Here is a 22,475-nt window from a genome sequence, read left to right as displayed (position 1 = left end):
GGTCATGACAGCAGAGCTGCAGAGGGCAACCTGTGCTGCAGCAGGGCAGGTAACACCATAGGTGCTGACTCCATGGGTGCTCCAGGGCTGGATGCTGAGCACCCACTGGCAGCCCCCGATCAGCTTCCTCCCCCTGCCCCCTCAGTACCTTCCACCCGCTGGCGGGCCCTGCGGATCAGAGCCTCCTCCTCCCTCCCGCCGCGATCAGCTGTTTCACCTCATGCAGGAGGCTCGAGGGGGCGGGGGGAGGAGCAAAGACGTTGCACGCTTGGGTGAGGAGGGTGGGAAGAGGCAGGGCGGGGGTGCTGCCTTGGGGGAAGGGGTGGAGTGAGTGTGGGGCCTGGGCAGAGCTGGGGGTTGAGCCGGCACATTGGAGAGTTGGTGCCTGCAGGTGACACCCAATCCCCGCAGGCGCAAGGCATGGAGAAGGCTGCAGTCCTGGCCTGGTGGGACAGTGCTGGCTGGGGGTCTCTGCTCTGCCTCACACCTTGCACCTGCACGAATCGGGTGTCACTGGCCCGGCAGCAGTGCAGGGAGCCCTCCGCAGCCGAACTGTCATGGGAGGAGTGAGCAGGTCAGAGCAGAGACCCCTGGCCAAGACTGCAAGGAGGAGTATGAGACCCAGCCATGGGGCAGGCCATTCTGCTGCTGAATGGCTGCTGCCCTCTCGAATATCCCGACTAAATCTGTGTCCCCCATGCGATATGGGCAATTGGAAGCATACTGTGTACTGCTTCTGGGAAAGGTGATTCTGCTGGTTAAAACTGGAATTCAGGAGATCTTGGTTCTGTTCCTAGCCCTTCTTCTCACTTGGGCAAGTCACTTCATTTCTCTGGGCCAGTTTCCCCATCTGTAAAATGGGGATGATGGTAATTACCTACTTGTCAGGGGTGACATTCATTGATGTTTCTAAGCCATTTTGAGGTGCACTGAGAAAAGGCAGTATATGCAAATACAAAAATATGAATAAAGAGAGGAAGAACTAATGCTTGAATATACATGGCGCTGTTTGTTTTGAATAAGCATTCATCTGGAATAGGAAGCTGTATTTTTATGGCCTGTGTGTAACAGAGCTCACTCCCTGCTAGGCTCCCCCACATGGCCAGGTGTGGCATTACAGCTCTTTCTCATGGCTAGCACCCCCTGCTGATAGTCACGCCGGTGTTGTGGCGATTTCTCAGCATGGTAACTTGGCTCTCCCTTCCAGGGGCCCAATTGTACCTAAGAGCCCAAAAATGTCTTTAACAGAAACAAAAATCATAAGAACAGCCATACTGGCTCAAATCAATGGTGCATCTAGCCCAGTATCCTGTCTTCCAACAGTAGCCAATGCCAGGTGCCCCAGAGGGAATGAACAGAACAAGTAATCATCAAGTGATCCATCCCCTGTCATCCATTCACAGCTTCTGCCCATCCTAGTTAATAGCCATTGATGGACCTATCCTCCATGAATTTATCTAGCTCTTTTTTGAACCATGTTATAATCTTGGCCTTCACTACATCTTCTGGCACAGAGTTCCACAGGTTGATGGTGCATTAGGTGAAGAAATACTTCCTTTTGTTTGTTTTAAACCTGCTATTCATTAATTTCATTTGGTGACCCCTAGGACTTGTGTTCTGAGAAGGAGTATATAACAGTATTATTTACCTTCTCCACACAGTCATGATTTTGTAGACTTCTATCATATCCCCCCTTAGTCATCTCTTTTCCAAGCTGAAAAGTCCCAGTCTTATTAATCTCTTCTCATATGGAAGCCGTTCCATATCCCTAATACTTTTTGTTGCCCTTTTGTCATAAATATAAAGGGAAGGGTAAACACCTCTAAATCCCTCCTGGCCAGAGGAAAAACCCTTTCACCTGTAAAGGGTCAAGAAGCTAAGAACCTCACTGGCACCTGACCAAAATGACCAATGAGGAGACTAGATACTTTCAAAGCTGGGGGGGGGGGCGGGAACAAAGGGTTCTCGCTGTCTGTGTGTTGCTTTTGCCAGTCAGAACTCCTGTAAAGAGTTAATAAGCAATCTAGTTAGATATGTGTTAGATTCTGTTTTGTTTAAATGGCTGAGAAAATAAGTTGTGCTGAATGGAATGTATATTCCTGTTTTTGTGTCTTTTTGTAACTTAAGGTTTTGCCTAGAGGGATTCTCTATGTTTTGAATCTGATTACCCTGTAAGGTATTTACCATCCTGATTTTACAGAGGTGATTCTTTTACTTTAATTAAAATTCTTCTTTTAAGGACCTGATTGCTTTTTCATTGTTCTTAAGATTCAAGGGTTTGGGTCTGTGTTCATCTATGCAAATTGGTGAGGATTTTTATCAAGCCTTCCCCAGGAAAGGGGGTGTAGGGCTTGGGGGGATTTTGGAGGGGAAAGACGTTTCTAAGTGGGTCCTTTCCCTGTTATTTTTGTTAGACACTTGGTGGTGGCAGCAATAAGGTCCAGGGACAAAAGGTAAAATAGTTTGTACCTTGGGGAAGTTTTAACCTAAGCTGGTAAAAATAAGCTTAGGGGGTTTTTCATGCAGGTCCCCACATCTGTACCCTAGAGTTCAGAGTGAGGAAGGAACCTTGACACCTTTTCTGAACCTTTTCCAATTCCAATATATATTTTTTGAGATGGGGTGCCCAGATCTGCATGCAATATTCAAGATGTGGGCGTACAATGGATTTATATAGAGGAAATAGGATATTTTCTGTCTTATCATCTATCCCTTTCCTAATGATTCCCAACATTCTGTTCGCTTTTTTGACTGCCGCTGCATACTGAGTGGATGTTATCAGAGAACTATCCACAATGATTCCAAGATCTCTTTCTTGAGTGGTAACAGTTAATACTTCTATCTTAAGCTTAGCTTGCTGCCCCTTTGCACGGTTCAACAACCCTTACAATGAGCTTATATGCCCCCTACCCTGGGGCCACAAGGGAATCCAGTCCCACCCTGTACTCTGGGTTCCAGCCCCGGACCCTGGACTCAATGTCTGTATCTGCTCTTTAACCTTTGCTGCAGTGTTCCCTTAGTCATGTCATAATAACTGGCATTTTAAAAGGATAAAAGGGTCTCAAGTAATTTCCAAAATCCATGAACCATTGTCAGGGCACAATAAGACTCTAGTAAAGTGCAATACAGGTTACGTTTTTTCATCTTTCTCCTACTTTGTAGGAAGAAAATTTATGTAAAGATGATTCCTTCTATGGTTTTCACAGGCATTTATTCCTGATGCTATCAGCACAGAATGCAAAAATAATGCAATCCTTCCCTTGGCTGAAAAGAAAAGCTTCTATTTAGGCTATTCCACTAATCATAAATAGGGGCAGTTCCTTGAATTGGTGTAATAAGTGATATCTTTCAGCTGTGAGCTTTAATGTCATAACCTTAGGACCCCCCTGCACCTAAAACAAGATCCTGAAACAATTAAGATAAGTCATTTTAATCATAAGGTGCTCAGCTTCTGTTACCAATAACAGAGTCACATTGTTACCATTGCAACTTCTTCCAAAATTGCCCATGCTACAATTCCTGATGGGCAGCATCTGTGCACAATAAGGTTTCTGTTAAAAAGTTTTGATAATGATAATAGAGCCTTCAGTACATTCTGAATAAAGGAACATAGAAAGTTTAAGAAATTCAACTGCCTGTTCATGATTATTGTATCTTTGCTCTATGCCACATTTTACATGTATATATTAACTATCCAAGTCTGTGAAATATGTGCCTTTGTTTTATTCGTTTAACTAAGAATTATATTTGTATTTTAAATTGTTGCACTTAAGAGACCAGCCTTAAAACACAGGCATGGATCTAACTAATAACTTGTTGTCTCTTGTCTTATATGTAGATTGTAAGCTCATTAGAGGCAAGGACCATCTTTTTGTTCTAAGAAAAGGAGTACTTGTGGCACCTTAGAGACTAACCAATTTATTTGAGCATGAGCTTTCGTGAGCTACAGCTCACTTCATCGGATGCATACCATGGAAACTGCAGCAGATATTATATACACACAGAGATCATGAAACAATACCTCCTCCCACCCCACTGTCCTGCTGGTAATAGCTTATCTAAAGTGATCATCAAGTTGGGCCATTTCCAGCACAAATCCAGGTTTTCTCACCCTCCAACACACAAACTCACTCTCCTGCTGGTAATAGCCCATCCAAAGTGACAACTCTCTTCACAATAAGAAAAGGAGTACTTGTGGCACCTTAGAGACTAACCAATTTATTTGAGCATGAGCTTTCGTGAGCTACAGCTCACTTCGTCGGATGCATACCGTGGAAACTGCAGCAGACTTTATATATACACAGAGAATAGGAAACGTCTGCTGCAGTTTCCACGGTATGCATCCGACGAAGTGAGCTGTAGCTCACGAAAGCTCATGCTCAAATAAATTGGTTAGTCTCTAAGGTGCCACAAGTACTCCTTTTCTTTTTGCGAATACAGACTAACACGGCTGTTACTCTGAAACCTCTCTTCACAATGTGCATGATAATCAAGGTGGGCCATTTCCTGCACAAATCCAGGTTCTCTCACCTCCCCACCCCCATACACACACAAACTCACTCTCCTGCTGGCAATAGCTCATCCAAACTGACCACTCTCCAAGTTTAAATCCAAGTTTAACCAGAACGTCTGGGGGGGGGGGGGGGTTAGGAAAAAACAAGGGGAAATAGGCTACCAGCAGGACAGTGGGGTGGGAGGAGGTATTGTTTCATGATCTCTGTGTGTATATAATATCTGCTGCAGTTTCCACGGTATGCATCCAATGAAGTGAGCTGTAGCTCACGAAAGCTCATGCTCAAATAAATTGGTTAGTCTCTAAGGTGCCACAAGTACTCCTTTTCTTTTTGCGAATACAGACTAACATGGCTGTTACTCTGAAACCTGTCATCTTTTTGTTCTGTGTTTGTATGGCACCTAGCACAATGCCTGGTCCGTGTCTAGGCTCCTAGGTACTACCACAATACAAATAATAAGTATCTGCTTCTGGAACAGGAGGTTACACGGTTCAGTGAATAGGGCTGTCAGAGTTCCCTCGCCACTCTGAACTCTAGGGTACAGATGTGGAGACTCGCATGAAAGACCCCCTAAGCTTATTCTTACCAGCTTAGGTTAAAAACTCCCCAGGCACAAATTCTCCCTTGTACCTTGGGTTTAAGTAACACTGCCACCACTAAGTGATTTAACAAAGAACCAGGTAAAAGGACCACTTGGAGTTCCTCTTCCCCCAGCAATCCCCCCAAGCCCTTACACCCCCTTTCCTGGAGAGGCTTGAGAATAATATCCTAACCAATTGGTTACAAAATGATCAAAGACCCAAACCCCTGGGTCTTGGAACAATGGAAAAATTAGTCAAGTGAAAGAAAGAAAGAAGGTAGTAAAAATCACCTCTGCAAAATCAGGATGGAAAATACTTTACAGGGTATTCAGATTCAAAACACAGAGGATTCCCCTCTGGACAAAACCTTAAAGTTACAGAAAACAGGAATAAACCTCCCTCTTAGCACAGGGAAAATTCACAAAAAACCAAAAGATAAACTAATCCGCCTTGCCTGGCTTACCTATACTGGTTGCAATATTGGAGACTTGGATTTGGGATGGGTTGGAGAAGATGGATTTCTGTCTGGCCCCTCTCAGTCCCAAGAGAGAAACCCCATACAAAACAAAGAGCACAAACAAAACCTTTCCCCCTCCCAAGATTTGAAAATATCTTCTTTCCCCATTGGTCCTGTCGGTCAGGTGCCAACCAGGCTATTTGAACTTCTTAACCCCTTACAGGTAAGGAGCAATTCTAGGCTACCCTTAGCTGTATGTTTATGACAAGGGCACTAAACTAGGAATCAGAAGAATGAGATTCTGTTCTCAGCTCAGCCAGTGATTCACTGTGTTCTTCAGGTAAGTCGCTTTACCTCTCTTTGAAACAGTTTCCCACCTATTAAATGGGGATGAGAGTATTTATCTTCCTCAGTAAAGAGAAGAGCTGGTCAGAATCATGCTGTGAAAATTTTTGAAAATGTTTGCAAAAGATCTTATCATTTTTCAACCAGCTATAGTAAAGAGCTTTGTGATCTAGACATGAAAAGTGTTTTATAAGAGTGAAATATTACTATTACATATCAGACAATCTAAGATAAAGACTTGTTTGAGAGTCACTGAATTTTCCCTTTGAACCTTCCCCTATCCTTGAGTGAGTAATGAAATAAACACTATGGTCTGTGATGTACTATACTTATATGGACATCAAAAATAAAAAAAAACATGTTTATTTTAAAAGATGCCTAGGTAACACTATAAATAAATAAAATTATATTTATGGCTGTTATATACATGTATGTATAATACATATGGGTGTAATTTTATATCTATATTACATATAGATGTAATTTTGGAGAGAGAGATCTTTTCAGTTTCTGGTATTCTGAACAATGACAAACAACAAATAGCAGTTTGGGACCTTAGCAAAAGATAAACATGAGAAATGAGGCCAATAAAAATTGTCATATTTTCTATTGCTATTTAGACCACTACAGTGTAATTCCTCTAGACAGTGTGCTCATCACATCTGGGGAGAGCAACACAGGAGTTTTTCTGCTTGTAGGCATAAAACCAGTCATCACTGTTTTTTTATTCTGTAGAAGGGAGACAAGTTAATATTTCTTCCAGACGGAGAATTCTGCATCATATGGGGAAAACTGTCAAAATGATCAAATCAAACAGCTTTATAAGATGCAAAACATAAAATGCAAAGCTGAATCTTGACTATACTGTATTTCTGTTTTCTCTTAGTTAGAAACTCATTGGGAAACTATGGCCACTCTGAGGAATTTAAAATGTAAATGTTTGTTTAAAATGTTGATAGTACATCCCTTGTAATACAAGGGATGTACTATATATATATATATACACACACACATTATTTATATATATATATATATATATATATATATCTATTCTAGGTTTATCAATCTATCTATACACTTACACACAGATGGTGCTGATAGCCATGTTATAAATTGCATTTAGTGTACACATTTTGATTACCTCACCTGCATTCTGCCCAGTAATCCATCTCTGCTGGACTACTTCTAACATTCCAAACCTATGATCGACTTAAACAGCTGCCATATAAAAAAAAATCAACCTGCCATAAATTTTTCTCTGTCTACCTCAACCCTCCTCAAATGTGGAATTTCTATTTCATAACATTACCCAGTCCTAAAATACAGTATGCAGTCCTGGAACAGTGCCTGGTGTGAGGTTCAATACAGTACACTGCAGGGGTAAAGGATAAGATAAACTGTACTTGCTTCTAGCCCTGGTAGGTGCTGAGATATTGGACTTTAAACATAAGAAATCTTAATGTGTGTGTTCTGATGGATAGAAAAGGTATTTTAGGACACTTTAGAAGTATTTGATATGTATTAGCTTTCATTTTCCTCCCGCTCTGAGCCTTATATAGTTGGACTTGCAATAAATAAGGTACCAGGCTTACAAGTGGAAAGATTTAAAAAAAAAAAAAAAAAAAGATAGTCTCCAAGCACATTTTAATAAACACTCTAAAACTTTTGTGAAATAGTTTTTCAGTAAAATATGTGATATACAGAATACATAATGGTGTGATACTGTATAGTGGTTTATGGACAAGAATGGGGGGGGCATATTATAATAATGCAGGCCATCCCAACCTAGTATCAATATAATCCTTAAACCACACTGTAATAAGGATGTGACACATAGGAGACTTGGTAGGAATTATTTCCTGGCCCCAGTTCCATTATGTGGGCAAGGGTTACAAAATTGTGCTCTTCTGTGATCTTATCAGAACTATGTTTCAGTTTGCAAAAGGAATGAACAATGTAAACGTTTTGCTGCATTATCTTTTTTTATTGTCTTTGTTCACAAACTAATGTGAAAAATTAGGTTGTTTGTAATGGGTCTCCTATTCACTAGGGCAAATTAGTGAGGTTCTACAGGATGGTGATACCCGTGTGCTAATTTATTGCATTTAGTTTACACTTGGGCCATCTCACCTGCACACTACCTGCTTATCCATCTCTACTTTGACTGTGGGTGTGTCTACACTTCAAGTTGGAGGTGTTATTCCCAGCTCAAGGAGACATTCCTGCATTAGATCTGATCAACTTAGTGCACTAAAATTAAATGTAGCTGTGGCAGCATGAGTGGAAGAAGTACATAGCTGTCCGAGACTCTACAGACCTACTCAGGTGGCTAGCCCCTCCCAACGCTTGCACTGCTGCAGCTACACTTCTGTTTTTAGTGCATTAGTTCTATCAGAGCTAGCACGGGTACGTCTCCTGGAACTAAAAATGACACTTCCAGCTCGACATGTAGACGTACCCTAAGAGAAACAGTCAAAAGCGCTGAGCAACTTTCAACACTTGAAAATCCATGCAAAGGGACTCTGCTGCAGGGACTCTACACAGAAAACTCAATCTGCCTTAATACTGCCAATCTCCTAGACAAAGTATGCATCATTAGGTCCACATAGTTTTCATATCGGAAACAATGGGTCATGGCTTCACTCAAAGGTGGTAGTGTACATCACAAGCCCAATTCAACAAAACAGTTAACTTTGAAATCTGACTTCAAGAGGATTTAAGAACATGCTTAAGTGCCTTGCTACATGGGATTAGATTTAAACAGGTGTTTAAAGATAAGCATGTGCTAAGTGCCTGATCCCACTGAAGTCAGGGAGAGTCTTTCTACTGGCTTCAATGCATTGTGGATCAGGTCCTAAATGCTTTGCTGAATCAGGGTCCCAAAGAAGCTCTCTGCACATTACCCTGTGAACAAGATGAATCTGTAACTGATTGTGAAATCCTCTTTCAACTCTAAAGTGGAATGACAGCTACATATAAGGAAGTATAATTAGGCAAATACTAGTGGTATTCCCCATTATGTTTTTTCATTACATGTAAAATCTTTCAGAAAAAAAAGAACATCTAAAGTGGATGGACAAGCTGTAAAGCTGAAAACTTCTGCAACTGAAATCATTAAGAACAAAAATTCTCTTTATTCCATTTGTGAAACTAACAGCACTTTGTATATAGTCAATTTTACTGTTTTCCCCTAGATAGGCACTTCCCTCCTGTTGGATGGGTCTTTCACACAGAAAGGAGGAGAGAAAAGCCTTTTATAAAATATGGGTTAGTTGTAATGATACTAGCCTGGAACGCAGAATACCAGTTTTAATTCCCTGCTCTGCCAGAGACTTCCTGAGTGACTTTGGGCAAATTACTTAGTCTCTCTGCGCTTCAATTCCCCATCTGAGAAAGGGGGATAATAGTACTTTCCTATCTCACAGGGGAGCTGTGAAGCTAACTGCATAAGAGATGGTGAAGTGCTCAGAAACTTTGGTTACATGGGCCAAATAAATATCATAGGTAGATAAGAAAATGCAATTGTAAACCCCCCAGATTTGGCAGGGGGTTCTCAAAAACAGATGTAATGCCTGAAAGTACTGGTTCAAGTTGACAGTGTCCCTTTAATAGTTCATAGTATTCACCATGTAACTATTTAATCCCTGTGTAATTTAACACACTTAGGAACTAATACTAATTACTGGATGTTAACAGAAAATTTTAGAAAGCTGGCTATTGTATTGAAATGTTTCAGAACAGTATGTGTGAAAACAGTGCAGAATGGAGATGACAAACAGCAGAAGGAGAGGCAATTGCAGCACCCTGTGATAGGTGACTTCATTTGCAGTTCAGTGGAAGGCATGAGTGACACAGTCTTCTCATTCATGGTATGCCATCTTTGGTTGTGGCATGCACTTCACCTGCATGCTACATGCCACAATATAATGTAAATCGTACTGCTTCCTTTTGGAACCTTCTTTGCCGAGTATAATCATAACTGAATGGAGAGTCCAGGACAGGAGTTACAGGATATTTGGTCTCTTTGTCATTTTGACATTTGGGGATGTTGTGTAGTCTAATCTATTGAAGAATAGATATTTCAGATTAAGCATTGGTTTGTCAATTCCATTACACAAAGTGTTATGCCTCAAACCACTATTCCTAGCTAGCCAGATCACAGATTCCACGCCATGAACTGGCTTGAAAGCTGTTCTGTATTGGAAAGGTAGAAGTAAGAAGATTGCAAGAAAAAAAAATGATGCTGTCTGGGCCTAGATCTGGATAGTTTATTTGCCTGAATATTCATCATGTGTTTCAAATCTGCAGAACTGTAAACTCTTACTACACCCAGATCTGAACTGAGAAATGTTGATTACTTAAAGGGCAATATCTAGTATAAATTAATCAAATGTAGGTAGGTCTGATATACTACAATTATTTTCTCCTACTCACTTTCTTCTTCAAAAGGGAAACATTTTGACTCTTAGTGTCCCAGCTCATGTCTGTATAAAATGTCAGATATTGGCTGAAGAAAGATCTTGTCAATCAGGAATCTGTAACTGTTTCCTAAGGGCTTTCACCACTAGAGGGCAATATGATAACACACGATTACATTACCCTTTTTAAAGGAAAAAAAATAAAATAACTGAGACTATTGAAATGAAAATTTAATTTTACAATGTATTACACACACACACAAATTACATTAAGAGAACATTATTAAGGCTGTAAAATCAAGCACTCAAGTTGGGAAATGCCTGAATTAAGGTTGCCTGTGCAACCTTCATTTGCCCATCTTATACATGTGAATTATGACGTAGTCCTTAATTACACAATCACATACTATTTTGTTCCACAGAACTCCTGCCTCATTGAGTGCACCGGATGGACCTCTTGTAGGGATGAGCATGGCTGAGTACTGAAAGAGACTGTTGTATGTAGGAAGCCTGCTTCATTTATTGCAGAAGTTAGAAGGTGTGTAGAGAAAAAGGCAGGGGACAGCAGAAACAGAAAGGTTCAGAGTGTGGAATGCTCCGCTGGAGAATTAGCATCTATCAACACCTCTGCCACAGAGTTCCTGTGTGATCCTGGGCAAGTCACTGAAACCAGACTTTTCACAGGTGGTCACTGTCAAGGTTCCTCCCCCACTCTGAACTCTAGGGTACAGATGTGGGGACCTGCACGAAAAACCTCCTAAGCTTATCTTTACCAGCTTAGGTCAAAACTTCCCCAAGGTACAAAATATTCCACCCGTTGTCCTTGGATTGGCCGCCACCACCACTAAACTAATACTGGTTACTGGGGAAGAGCTGTTTGGACGCGTCTTTCCCCCCAAAATACTTCCCAAAACCTTGCACCCCACTTCCTGGACAAGGTTTGGTAAAAAGCCTCACCAATTTGCCTAGGTGACTACAGACCCAGACCCTTGGATCTTAAGAACAATGAACAATCCTCCCAACACTTGCACCCCCCCTTTCCTGGGAAATGTTGGATAAAAAGCCTCACTAATTTGCATAGGTGACCACAGACCCAAACCCTTGGATCTGAGAACAATGAAAAAGCATTCAGTTTTCTTACAAGAAGACTTTTAATAAAAATAGAAGTAAATAGAAAAAGAAATCCCCCCTGTAAAATCAGGATGGTAGATATCTTACAGGGTAATTAGATTCAAAAACATAGAGAACCCCTCTAGGCAAAACCTTAAGTTACAAAAAAGATACACAGACAGAAATAGTTATTCTATTCAGCACAATTCTTTTCTCAGCCATTTAAAGAAATCATAATCTAACACATACCTAGCTAGATTACTTACTAAAAGTTCTAAGACTCCATTCCTGGTCTATCCCCGGCAGAAACCAGCATATAGACAGACACACAGACCCTGTTTCTCTCCCTCCTCCCAGCTTTTGAAAGTATCTTGTCTCCTCATTGGTCATTTTGGTCAGGTGCCAGCAAGGTTACCTTTAGCTTCTTAACCCTTTACAGGTGAGAGGAGCTTTCCCCTGGCCAGGAGGGATTTCAAAGGGGTTTACCCTTCCCTTTATATTTATGACAGTCACTAACTGTGTGTTTCTCATTTTACTGGGTGCCTGATTTGAGACACTAGGGTCTGATTTGCTGCACTGCTGAGCACTCACAGTTGCTAATGGAGTCAATGGGAGCTGGGCTTGAATATCTTAAGTGCTATAGAATGCTAAGTACTCTGAAAAATCATCTCAACATGGGCACTAATAATCAGCGGATACTTTTGACCTGAATCTATCTGGGCTAGATCCACAAAGGGATTTAGGCACCTAAATGCCACTTAGAGATTTCAGTTGCTCCAGTGGTAGAGGGCTGTGCTGTGGATCTAAAGGTCCCATACTGCTAGTGACCCAAGATGGGGGTCAATATGGTCTCACATGATGACATTTCTATTTTTAAATAAACATTAGAAACACAAGAGTCCTAGACACATCACATATTCCATATGACCCCTCCCTCCCACCACGTGGCCACAGGGAGTTCAAGGGCTCCATGTTTGCTTAAAGGAGATAGAAGTGAGCTTAATGTCACCATAAACCTAATAGACTCTAGTAGACTGAGAGCTCCCCCTGGGGTGGAAGGTGATAGGGCAAAGAGTAACTAAAGCCAGTTCCCACTGGAACTGGGTTCTCTGAGCCTCATTCTCCATTGTCCTGTAGTCATGTACCCTAGTGGGTGTAAGACACTTCTGTTATGATTTAGTAACTAGGGCAATGACAGATCAGACCCTCACTGTTCCAGCTGCACATACGTGATGCAGGTAACCTGGTCATGTTCTAGGAGCTGCTAGCCCACTGTGTGAACCAAGCAGTGACTAATTGTATCTGTCCCAGAAGAGACTGCATGCTCTGTGGCGAACTTAGTGCTCATGACAGCCCTGGAGAATGAAGTCTAGTGTCAGCCTGGCAGATGGCCTAGCAGCGTGGGATGCTCCAATCACAGAGCAGGGGTAGGCTGATTCCACAGCAAGGCAAGGCTCAGCAACACAGTTTGGAGCAGGAAGAAACAAACTCCAAGAAGGGAGAATGGTTCAGAGCCTCCCTGGGGCTCTAATAGCAAATAATAAAATAAGCTCATAAGTAAAGGGACATGAACACGGCTACAATACCTGCTTTCTTCTGAGAGGTGCCAGTCAGCTCAGTCCCACCACCAAAGTTACAGCTCTAGAAGGAAAGGAGTGTGAAAAGTCTGAACACCCCCAGGTGTTGGCTCTGGGAGGGTGTTAATAGAACTTGGGGAGGGGGTAGGCTAGTTTCACCTGTTACTGCAGGAATTATCACTTGGGCTCTGCCCAATCATAGCTGCCTCTGGGATATAAATGTGCCAGGCTAAGAGTAAGTGCTTTATGGGTTGCTGTTAGGAAATCAACATGGCTGGTGTAGGGCAGAATAGCTGCCCTTTGAGAGCTGTGCTCTTGTGTGTGTTGTATTGTTCCTTGGTATTGGGAACTTGGGATGTTTTTTTAGAGAACTCTAGCTTCTTAGTCTGTGGCGGGAAGAGCCTGCAGCTCACCCTACCTCCAAGCAAGGAGGGAAGGATGTCCTATGAACTGACTGCTTGGGGTAAGCAAAAGTAAGGCTGTAAGAACCTGGTAGTGTCTTCCCATACCAGCATGTGGTTATACTGAGAAGGAACAGAAGCTCTGTGGCCTGATATCCAAGTCTTGTCTAATAGCTAGCTCATCCTTTAATGCAACTGAGTAACTGCTTACATGAGTCAAGAGTTTCTGCTTATAACAGTGCTATTCAGAGGTATAGCCTCTGAGGGTTAGGTGCCTGTATGCTACTCTTCTACTTGTCTTTTTGTAGACCCTAAGACTAGCCCCAAACTCTATCCCTTATAGGAAGTTAGAGGGGAGGGGATGCAGAGCTATTAATAGCTAGTTAAATAACTCCTTCACCCACTTTCCTCTGTACTGTATACTGACCTCCTTGTTCTTGCCTCTTGGGGTTCCCTAGATACTGTTGGTCAGTCTCACACTCTGCAGAACGACTCCACCTGTGGGGTTTGGGTGTCTCAGACTCCAGATGGCTCCAGGAAAGTTGATGCTTCCTATGATGGTTGTTACATCTATGAATGGGTGAGTGAACTTGTGGTGCCTGCATAGGGTTCTTGTAATGCTGCTCTAACAGTCCTGACTCTTGTGGGTTTCTCTTCTACAGAATGGAAATTACCTGATGGTGGTTAGGATTGAAGGGACAGATGCAGGTGGGTCCAAGGCTCTCTCTGAAGAGAAGGTGCTCAGATGCCCCACTGCCCAGCCAGGTAAGAGTCTAGTGTCTTCTGTGAAACACACTTGGCTGTTTGACTACTGGTGAGTGAATGCTTTCTCTAAAGATGGCTGTTTTGCTCCAGTTACACTAAGGGAGGCCTAAACAGAGAAGGTCCATCTGTTTTCCTTGTCTCTGCCTTGTGGCAAGGTAACCATTATGGGACCAGTGACGCACACAATCATCATAGTTCCTGCTCATCCTCCTTTGCCAGTGTGCATCCCCACCATGCCTCTGGTTGGCTGCACTTCTCAGAGCCTGGATTTATTTGTATTTGTATTGCATTGGCACCTGGAGACCCAAGTCATGGACTGGGGAGTTCTAGGCCGGTTATACTCACTCCTCAGTGGTTCAGAAGCCAAATTAGCAATCCACATTACCCAAAAGATCCCTAGTAGTGTAAATTCATTTACTTACCTACCTTAAAGTCTTAGTATTTCCTGGAGCTGCTTTTCTTTCTTCTCCGCCACCCCCATGGTATAAATTCCAGGGGGTTGAAAGTATTTACCAGAGCTCTGCTCTAGATGAATTTAAGGGTGTGTATGTCCATCCAAATATTTTACTAACTACAATTGTTCAATAACATAGTACCAGCACCCTGATAATTAATGAGTCTCCTGTGACTTTGCAGTGCATGATATTAAAAGGCTGATTTAAAGAGCCATTTGCAGCTCTTGAGCATCAATCTAAGTGTCACTGTTCTAGGCTGTAGTAGAGCCTACAGCACCTGTCTCATTTTCCCCCTCTCCCCCGAACTCTCAGATTTATCAGGATGTCCTAGTTATAAAGAACTCAACCTTTTGTTAACATGCATGAATGTAGTCTGAGTCTAGAATTATGCAGACTGGGTCTTGGACTCAAGCCTCTCAGAGTATTTTTGAGCTGGATGCATCTGTCTTGCATAATAGCTACCCACACCACTGCATTTTAACTGGTCTGAAGTGCTGTGTAAACTGAATCCTCAAACATCCCTCTGAGGTAGACCATTTTAAGCATTGCCACTTCACAGATGAAGACTGTGGCAGGGAGATAAAATTTGGGGATAGGAGGCAGGCAGCCCCTTACCTGGTACTCAAGACCCTGGACCATGCTCCTCAGAGCAACTCAACTGAGCTTCTGTAAACTTGCATGGGTCCAGAGTGCAACCCTCAAGGCCCCAGCAGGAGGGCATATGCTCAGGGGCTCATATCTTGCCCCACCTGTTTTTTGTTTTTTTCTTTCCCTCTTGCTCTGATCGCCTTATGAATTTCCAGCTGTCTCTTTCAGCCCTGGATGCTCCAAGCCCCAGTGTCTGTGCTGCCATCCAGAGCCAGGATAGACTGACCTGCATACCTCCGCCTATCACACAGGGAGACTGCGAAGAACGAGGCTGTTGCTACAATCCCACTGATAGGTTGAAGCCTTGTTACTATGGCAATACAGGTGAGTTTTTAGGCATATGAATAGCCAATACAGCTGACTGTAATCATTGTGAGAAGGGGGCATGGAATGGCTGGCCAGCCTAGCATGGAAGGCTAAATAGGGCTTGCAACATACCTTGTGCTGTGCTAGTTACTTTTAACCCTGATATTAGACTAACATTCCACTCTTCATAAGAAGACTGTCTCAGTGTTTTTTGCCATGTATAGTAATAAACCCAGGCTCATGGCCCAGAATCCACCCCACATTCCCTGTTGGAGCTGCAGTGGCCAATATGGAGTCCATTGTCAATGTACCTTTGAGCACCTAGTACTTACCCCTTTGGGTCCCCTGGAGGGGTATAGTGGACCTTGGTGGGGTTCTGGCCTAGATCTAGGCCAAGCTATTGCCTTCCAATCCACTGTTTAAGACTCTCCCTGAGATGGGAGAGACTTCCCCAGCCTTGTCTTACCTGTCACTTGCTCACTTCCAGTGACAGCACAGTGCACTCCAGATGGCCAGTTCTCCATTGTGGTTTCTCGGGATGTGACTCTGCCACCCCTGATTCTGGACTCTGTGCATCTGGCCAGTGGGAGCAGTGCTGGCTGTGTCCCTGTGGTGAAGAACAATGCTTTTGTCCTGTTCCAGTTTCCACTCTCTGCCTGTGGCACAACTTTCCAGGTAAAGGTTTGGGAGGCCAAGATGGGGTAACTAGACTGGAACAGCAGGGTTGTGTGGATCAAGAACCAGGTGCACTGGCAGGTCCCTTCCTAAAACTGATCCCATGCCAAACCCTACTGGGAAACTATCTGGCTTCTAATCTGTCCCCAACCTGGCTATATGAAAGGGGCAGAGCTGAGGGGTCATGGACTGATTTCCTGGACAACTGGAAAAAGGCTATTGTAGTGCCGATCTTTAAAGAAGGGTCCTGGGAACCACAGGCCAGTCAGCCTCACCTCAGTCCCTGGAAAAATCATGGAGCAGGTCCTCAAGGAATTAATTCTGAAGCACTTAAAGGAGAGGAAAGTGATCAGAACAGTCAGCATGGATTCACCAAGGGCAAGTCATGCCTGACTAATCTAATTGCCTTCTATGACAAGAACCCGCTCTGTGGATAAGGGGAAAGCAGTGGACATGGTGTTGACTTTAGCAAAGCTTTTGACAGTCTCCCTCAGTATTCTTGCTAGTAAGTTAAAATAGTATGAGCTGGATGAATGGACGATAAGGTGGATAGAAAGTTGGCTAGATTTTTGGGCTTAACGGGTAGTGATCAATGGCTCCATGTCTAGTTGGCAGCTGGTAACAAGTGGAGTGCCCCAAGGGTTGGTCCTCAGGCCAGTTTTGTTCAATATCTTCATTCATGATCTGGAGGATGGTGTGGATTGCACCCTCAGCAATGACCCAGATGACCCCAAACTGGGAGGAGAGGTAGATAACCCTGAAGGGTAGGGATAGGATACAGAGGGACCTAGACCAAATTAGAGGATTGGGCCAAAAGAAATCTGATGGGGTTCAACAAGGACAAGTGCAGAGTCCTGCACTTAGAAAGGAAGAATCCAATGCACCACTACAGACTAGGTGCCAAATGGCTAGGCAGCAGTTCGTCAGAAAAGAACCTAGGGTTTACAGTGGATGAGAAGCTGGATGAGTCAGTGTGCCATTGTTGCCAAGCAGGCCAATGGCATTTTGGGATGTATAAGTAGGGACATTGCCAGCAGATCAAGGGATGTGATTGTCCCCCCCTCTATTTGACATTGAGGCCTCATCTGGAGTACTGTATCCAGTTTTGGGCCCCACACTAAAGAAGGATGTGGATAAATTGGAGAGAGTCCAGTGGAGGGCAACAAAAATGATTAGGGGACTATAACACATGACTTATGAGGAGAGGCTAGGGGAATGGGATTGTTTCGTCTGCAGAAGAGAAGAATGAGGGGGGATTTGATAGCTGCTTTCCCCTACCTGAAAGGGGGTTCCAAATAGGATGGATCTAGACTGTTCTCAGTGGTAGCTGATGACAGAACAAGGCGTAATGGTCTTAAGTTGCAGTGGGGGAGGTTTAGGTTGGATATTAGGAAAAACTTTCACTAGGAGGGTGGTGAAACACTGGAATGCATTACCTAGGGAGGTGGTGGAATCTCATGACCTTAAACTTCTAAGGAAGGCTTGACAAAGCCCTGGCTGGGATGATTTAGTTGGGGATTGGTCCTGCTTTGAGCAGGGGGTTGGACTAGATGACCTCCTGAGGTCCTTTCCAACCCTGATATTCTGACTGATCTTCCATCCCAGATGGATGGGGCCATGGGTGTGTATGAAAATGAACTGGTGGCAAATCAGGATGTGATAACCTGGAGTCTGGGATCCATCACCCGGGACAGCACCTTCAGGTAACCACATGAGGCTCACTCCTAATCCCCTCTGCATTTGTAGAGCTGCTTCTCAAGTGAGCCCTGTTCAGATCATTTTACTAGTGGCAAAAGTTTAGGACCAGATATTCCTCCAGCCAACCCTTACATGGCAGTTACCAGGAGCTGCAGAGTGACTCCCTCACTATCCTGGATTCTCTTAACTCACTTCATGGCCTGTCTCCTCCAAGGCTCAAGGATGTGGGAGGATTGGGGCCATTGGGCTGCAGCCTTCCTCTTCTGGGTGGGAGGGGTTCCTGACAGCTTTCATGACCTCCCTCCTGGCTGGTGCCCATCTACACCCCCAAACTAAATGTACCCAGTGGCTGGCTAGTCCTGACTAGCTGTCACACTTGATGGCTTCTCTCACTCTCCCAGGTTGCATGTCCGCTGTAGTTACTCTACCAGTGGTAACTTCCTCCCTGTGAGCATCCAAGTCTTCACCCTGCCACCACCCCCTGCTGTGTCCCAGCCTGGCCCCTTCACACTGGAGCTGCGCATTGCCACAGGTAGTTAACTCTCTTCAGCCCCCAGGCAGGTCTCATTCTTACTACTTGGTGCAGGATTGTGGTCTATGCCTGAGCTCTTGGCCTTAATGGGAGGGGAGGCTAAATGTAGTATGGAGTGGGTCTGGGGAGGTGAGGGTGGGAGAAAAGACTGAGTACCCTTGGCATGGGGTTATGGCATCACACTGATGTATTTCAGGTTAAATGAACTTCCTGCTGTCTATAGGAGAAGTTGTTCTCTTGTCTCTGCCTAGTAAGAAAAGGCAGCTCTGCTAATGTACTTTGGGTAGGGTTGCCAATTTTGGTTGGCTGTCATGTGATGAAACATCCAGAAATCTTTAATTCCTGGAGACTACAGGACCACCCTAGAGGGTTGTCCTCTCTCATTCTGGGTTATAATTAAAGTAGTGGAAACACTTTTCTCCCTTCTACCCCTGCCACTGAGAAGTTGGGCCTCTTCTGTGTGGATGCAGGCCATACATGTTGGACTAAGTGTCTCTAATTCCATGGAGTGACTCCTGTCCATCTGGCTTATTCTAGAGCAGGGTTATGGATCCTACTATGCAGACAGAGACTACCCTGTGGTGAAGGTCCTGCGTGACCCCATCTATGTGGAGGTCCGGATGCTGCAGAGAACTGACCCAAACCTGGTTCTAGTTCTCCACCAGTGCTGGGCCACTCCCAGTGCCAATCCTCAGCAGCAGCCACAGTGGCCGATCTTGGTGGATGGGTGAGTGACTCCCTTGGAGTGTAGGGTCACACGGGGCTGGGGAGTGTAGGGCCCCTTCTAAGTACTGCTTTCCTCATTCCTAGGTGCCCATATATAGGAGACAACTACCAAACCCAGCTGGTGCCTGTGGGTGCTGCCACAGGGCTGCAGTTCCCATCTCACTACCAGCGCTTCATCATCAGCACCTTCACCTTCATGGACTCTGCTTCCCAGCAGACAGTTACAGGCCCAGTATGACTCTAATCAATAAGTGACCCTTCCATATCATGGTGTTGGCTTCCCCTCCTGGCTCTTGCATCAGGGAGGGGCAAGGGCTCTAAAACCATTACTACATGTATGGGAGACTGGGTCTTCTCTAGTTGCTGACAGTTAAACTAGGCTATCTGACCTTCCTAGGAAAGAGGGAAAACCACTCTCAATGCACAGGGCTGTATCTCTGCTCTAAGAGCTCAGGCACAGTGTTCCAAGTGAGTCCCATGTTATACTAAGCTATGGCCTCAGAGGGTAGGTGCTATACAAACATGGAGCTGAGCTCAGTCCAGGGGGAGGGCATCGGGCATCTGAACTACAACTCCCATGAGGCAATCCATTCCCATAGGAAAATGGAGTTTATTGTTGAACTGATGCATGACTACAGATTAAGGCTAACCTGAAGTGTTGGGTAAAACCTCCTGAGGGGGAGGAGGGCCTCCTAACCAGGTCTACTTGTGAAATTCCTTGTCTAACCTGCTGTTCTATAGCTTAAACGCCCAGTGTTGGTCTCATCCAGACTCTCTCTCCCTTCCATTGAATGGTTTTAGGTAGAACATATCCATGCAGGATAAGACTCTTCAAGGTGTGCTTGAGCAAGTCTTGCAAAGGTGGGGGAGCAACTCCAGAGCCTCAGGATGTTGCCATCTTCCCCTGAATGGGAGGGGTGACCCTGAAATGCATTGACTATCACCAAGGCACTCAGTTGTGAAGAGGGCTCCCTCAATTTAAACATGTCCTCACACCCTTAAAAGCAGGGCATCATGACAAAGCATGCAAAGGCAGCCACTAAACCTGTATGGAGCTTGCTGCCCCAATACCCCTTCTGAACTGCAAGAGCAGCAGGGCCCTAACCACCTCACTTCTCTCCTAGGTGTACCTGCACTGCAGTGCCTCAGTGTGCCAGCCCTCCCTGCTAGCATCCTGCACCACCTCCTGCCCAGCTGCAGCCCGTGAGTATCCTAGCTTTTCTGCCTCCCTTCTCCCTGTAGGATGGGATAACAGTGCCTGGCAGGCACAGGTTCCTCTAAACCTGTTCTGAGGAACTAGGCATGTCCTCCTCTTCACCTGCTCCTGTCATGAACTCTCCCTTCTGGGTACAAATCCCCTGTGATAGAGAGGAGTAATTACATTTTCACTTCCCATGGCAGTGGATGACAGGAGCTGATCAATGAAAATTTGGCTCCCAAATGGGAAAGGATGTTGTACTCAATCCCTGAGCAATGAATTACCCTACTATGATATGAAGACCAGAGTAGGCAACTCTGGATTCCCTCCAGACACAGGATAACTCTGGTGTGGGAGTATGGTGGGTTTCACAGCTAACCTCTTGCTTGCCTTACAGGGGGCAGAAGGAGCTCTGAGCAGCATCTTCAGGATGGCCTTTCCCACATCACCAGTAGGGGACCTGTGATTCTCCTCCAGGACAGGCCAAAGAGAGAAGCTGCCATGAACAAATTGGGTAAGTGTCTGTCTGAGTCTAGGTCTAAAACCTCTGGACTTAAGGGTAGGTGCTCCATAAGATGAGCTGTCCAGTAGTACAAAGGTCAATTCAAGGGGACCTTCTCCACAACTGGTGGCCCTGAACATGGGCACTGAGCCAGGGCAGAAACTCTGGCACTGACTTGCCCTTATTGGCTGTAGCCTATGGGTGTTCTGGCCAGATCTGAAATGGCATCTGACTCAGAGGCAACATTTATTCTCATAGCTGAGGGGGGTGGTCTGTCCTGAGCAGTAAGAGGCTGGGGGCAAGAGGCCATGTCTGATCACATGAGTCCTGCCCAGAGCAGGCTGGGAGCATATCTAGTAACAAGTTTCTCTTCTGGCAGGCTTGCCTCTGAACACTAAAGCATCCTGGACTTTAGCCTGGGCCAGTGGAGCACTTCTTCTGGGGACTCTGTTCATGTCACTCCTAGCTGCTGCATGGAGATGGAGGAGAAATTCAGCTAGTAAAACTAGTATATCTCAATAAAAAAATCATTCAAGACCTATGCTCTTGTTCATCATTGACCACCCCAGCACCTCCTAAGGTGTAGAAAGCAAACTTGATAAGTGGTGGAAAGGATAAGCAGTTTTTTAACGGAAACTTTCACCCACTCCCCCTATTTTCTGCTAACATAGACTGCCTTGGTTTGATCATAGCTGGTATCTTGTAGTGGCAATCAACTAATGCAGCTCAGCTTCAGTTTGAACTGATGCCTTATGGCTCTTGATGTCAAAAGCATGTGCCTATAATGCTCTGGCTTGCTGAAAGCACTTAGCATGTGCATTGGTGGGGATGGCATAATAGCAGAAGGGAGCACTGAACACTCTCTCCTGGGAAGGAACTTATTACCTGTCCTACCTGCCTTGGGCTAGGGAGACACAATCCTGACCACTGTGGTGCAAAAAATGGTATGAAAGGTCACTCTGCTATGACTACCCAACGAGTAACAACATTGTGGAACTTAATGTTTGAGTTTTGGCTCTTGGAGCATGAAACATATTTCCATCTCTTACAGTGAACTCCAATGCAGTAGTGAGGTCATTCTGGTCATGCTCATTCAGCCCCCTCTTGTGAGAGGGCTTGAACAGGGCCAGTCAGACCATCTTGTCCTAGTACAAGTCATCAAGCTTATTCCTCAGTCTGGTTTTGCCCTTTGCTTGGCCTGTTCTGCCAAACATTCTACTAGCAGACACCTCCTCTGGTATGAGGACACTACGAAGCTTAAATGCAGGAAGAAACTAGGCAAAAAACTACTGTTTGGTGAGGAAACTAACTTATCCCCAAACACATTTCTCATTTGTCACTGGATCATAGTTGACTTGGGGGAAGATGGTGACAAGACAAAAGGTGAGCCTGGGCCAGGGGGGAGGCTGGGAAGAAAATGTATCCAGTCTAACAGTCATATAATATACCCAACAGGGCTAAATAAGTTGCACAGACAACTTTAATTGTAGGTTGGCAATTATGTTTTTTAACATACCAACCCCCCCATGTCAGTCATCACTCTTGATTAGATTTAAATCTGGGAGGA

General features: G+C 44.4%; 2 protein-coding genes across 13 annotated transcripts in view; one reads left to right on the top strand and one right to left on the bottom strand.

Annotated features, from left to right (window-relative positions):
* Positions 1 to 22,475, bottom strand: part of PRRG1 (proline rich and Gla domain 1) — a 98,168-nt gene that overhangs the window by 5,692 nt on the left and 70,001 nt on the right. The window lies entirely within an intron of this gene.
* On the top strand, positions 13,273 to 21,430 carry LOC125642446 (zona pellucida sperm-binding protein 4-like). Its single transcript, XM_048863849.2, has 12 exons — positions 13,273 to 13,465; positions 13,862 to 13,983; positions 14,066 to 14,168; positions 15,440 to 15,595; positions 16,065 to 16,252; positions 17,858 to 17,955; positions 18,352 to 18,482; positions 19,020 to 19,209; positions 19,293 to 19,440; positions 20,333 to 20,411; positions 20,804 to 20,920; positions 21,288 to 21,430. Exons 1-12 carry the CDS (start codon positions 13,273 to 13,275, stop codon positions 21,428 to 21,430), a joined length of 1,668 nt encoding a protein of 555 aa, XP_048719806.2.

Source organism: Caretta caretta, chromosome 1 (genome assembly GCF_965140235.1).
Source record: "Caretta caretta isolate rCarCar2 chromosome 1, rCarCar1.hap1, whole genome shotgun sequence".
NCBI classification, from domain to species: domain Eukaryota; kingdom Metazoa; phylum Chordata; order Testudines; family Cheloniidae; genus Caretta; species Caretta caretta.
Note: the sequence above shows the minus strand (reverse complement) of the source record. Positions and strands in the feature narration are given on the sequence as shown.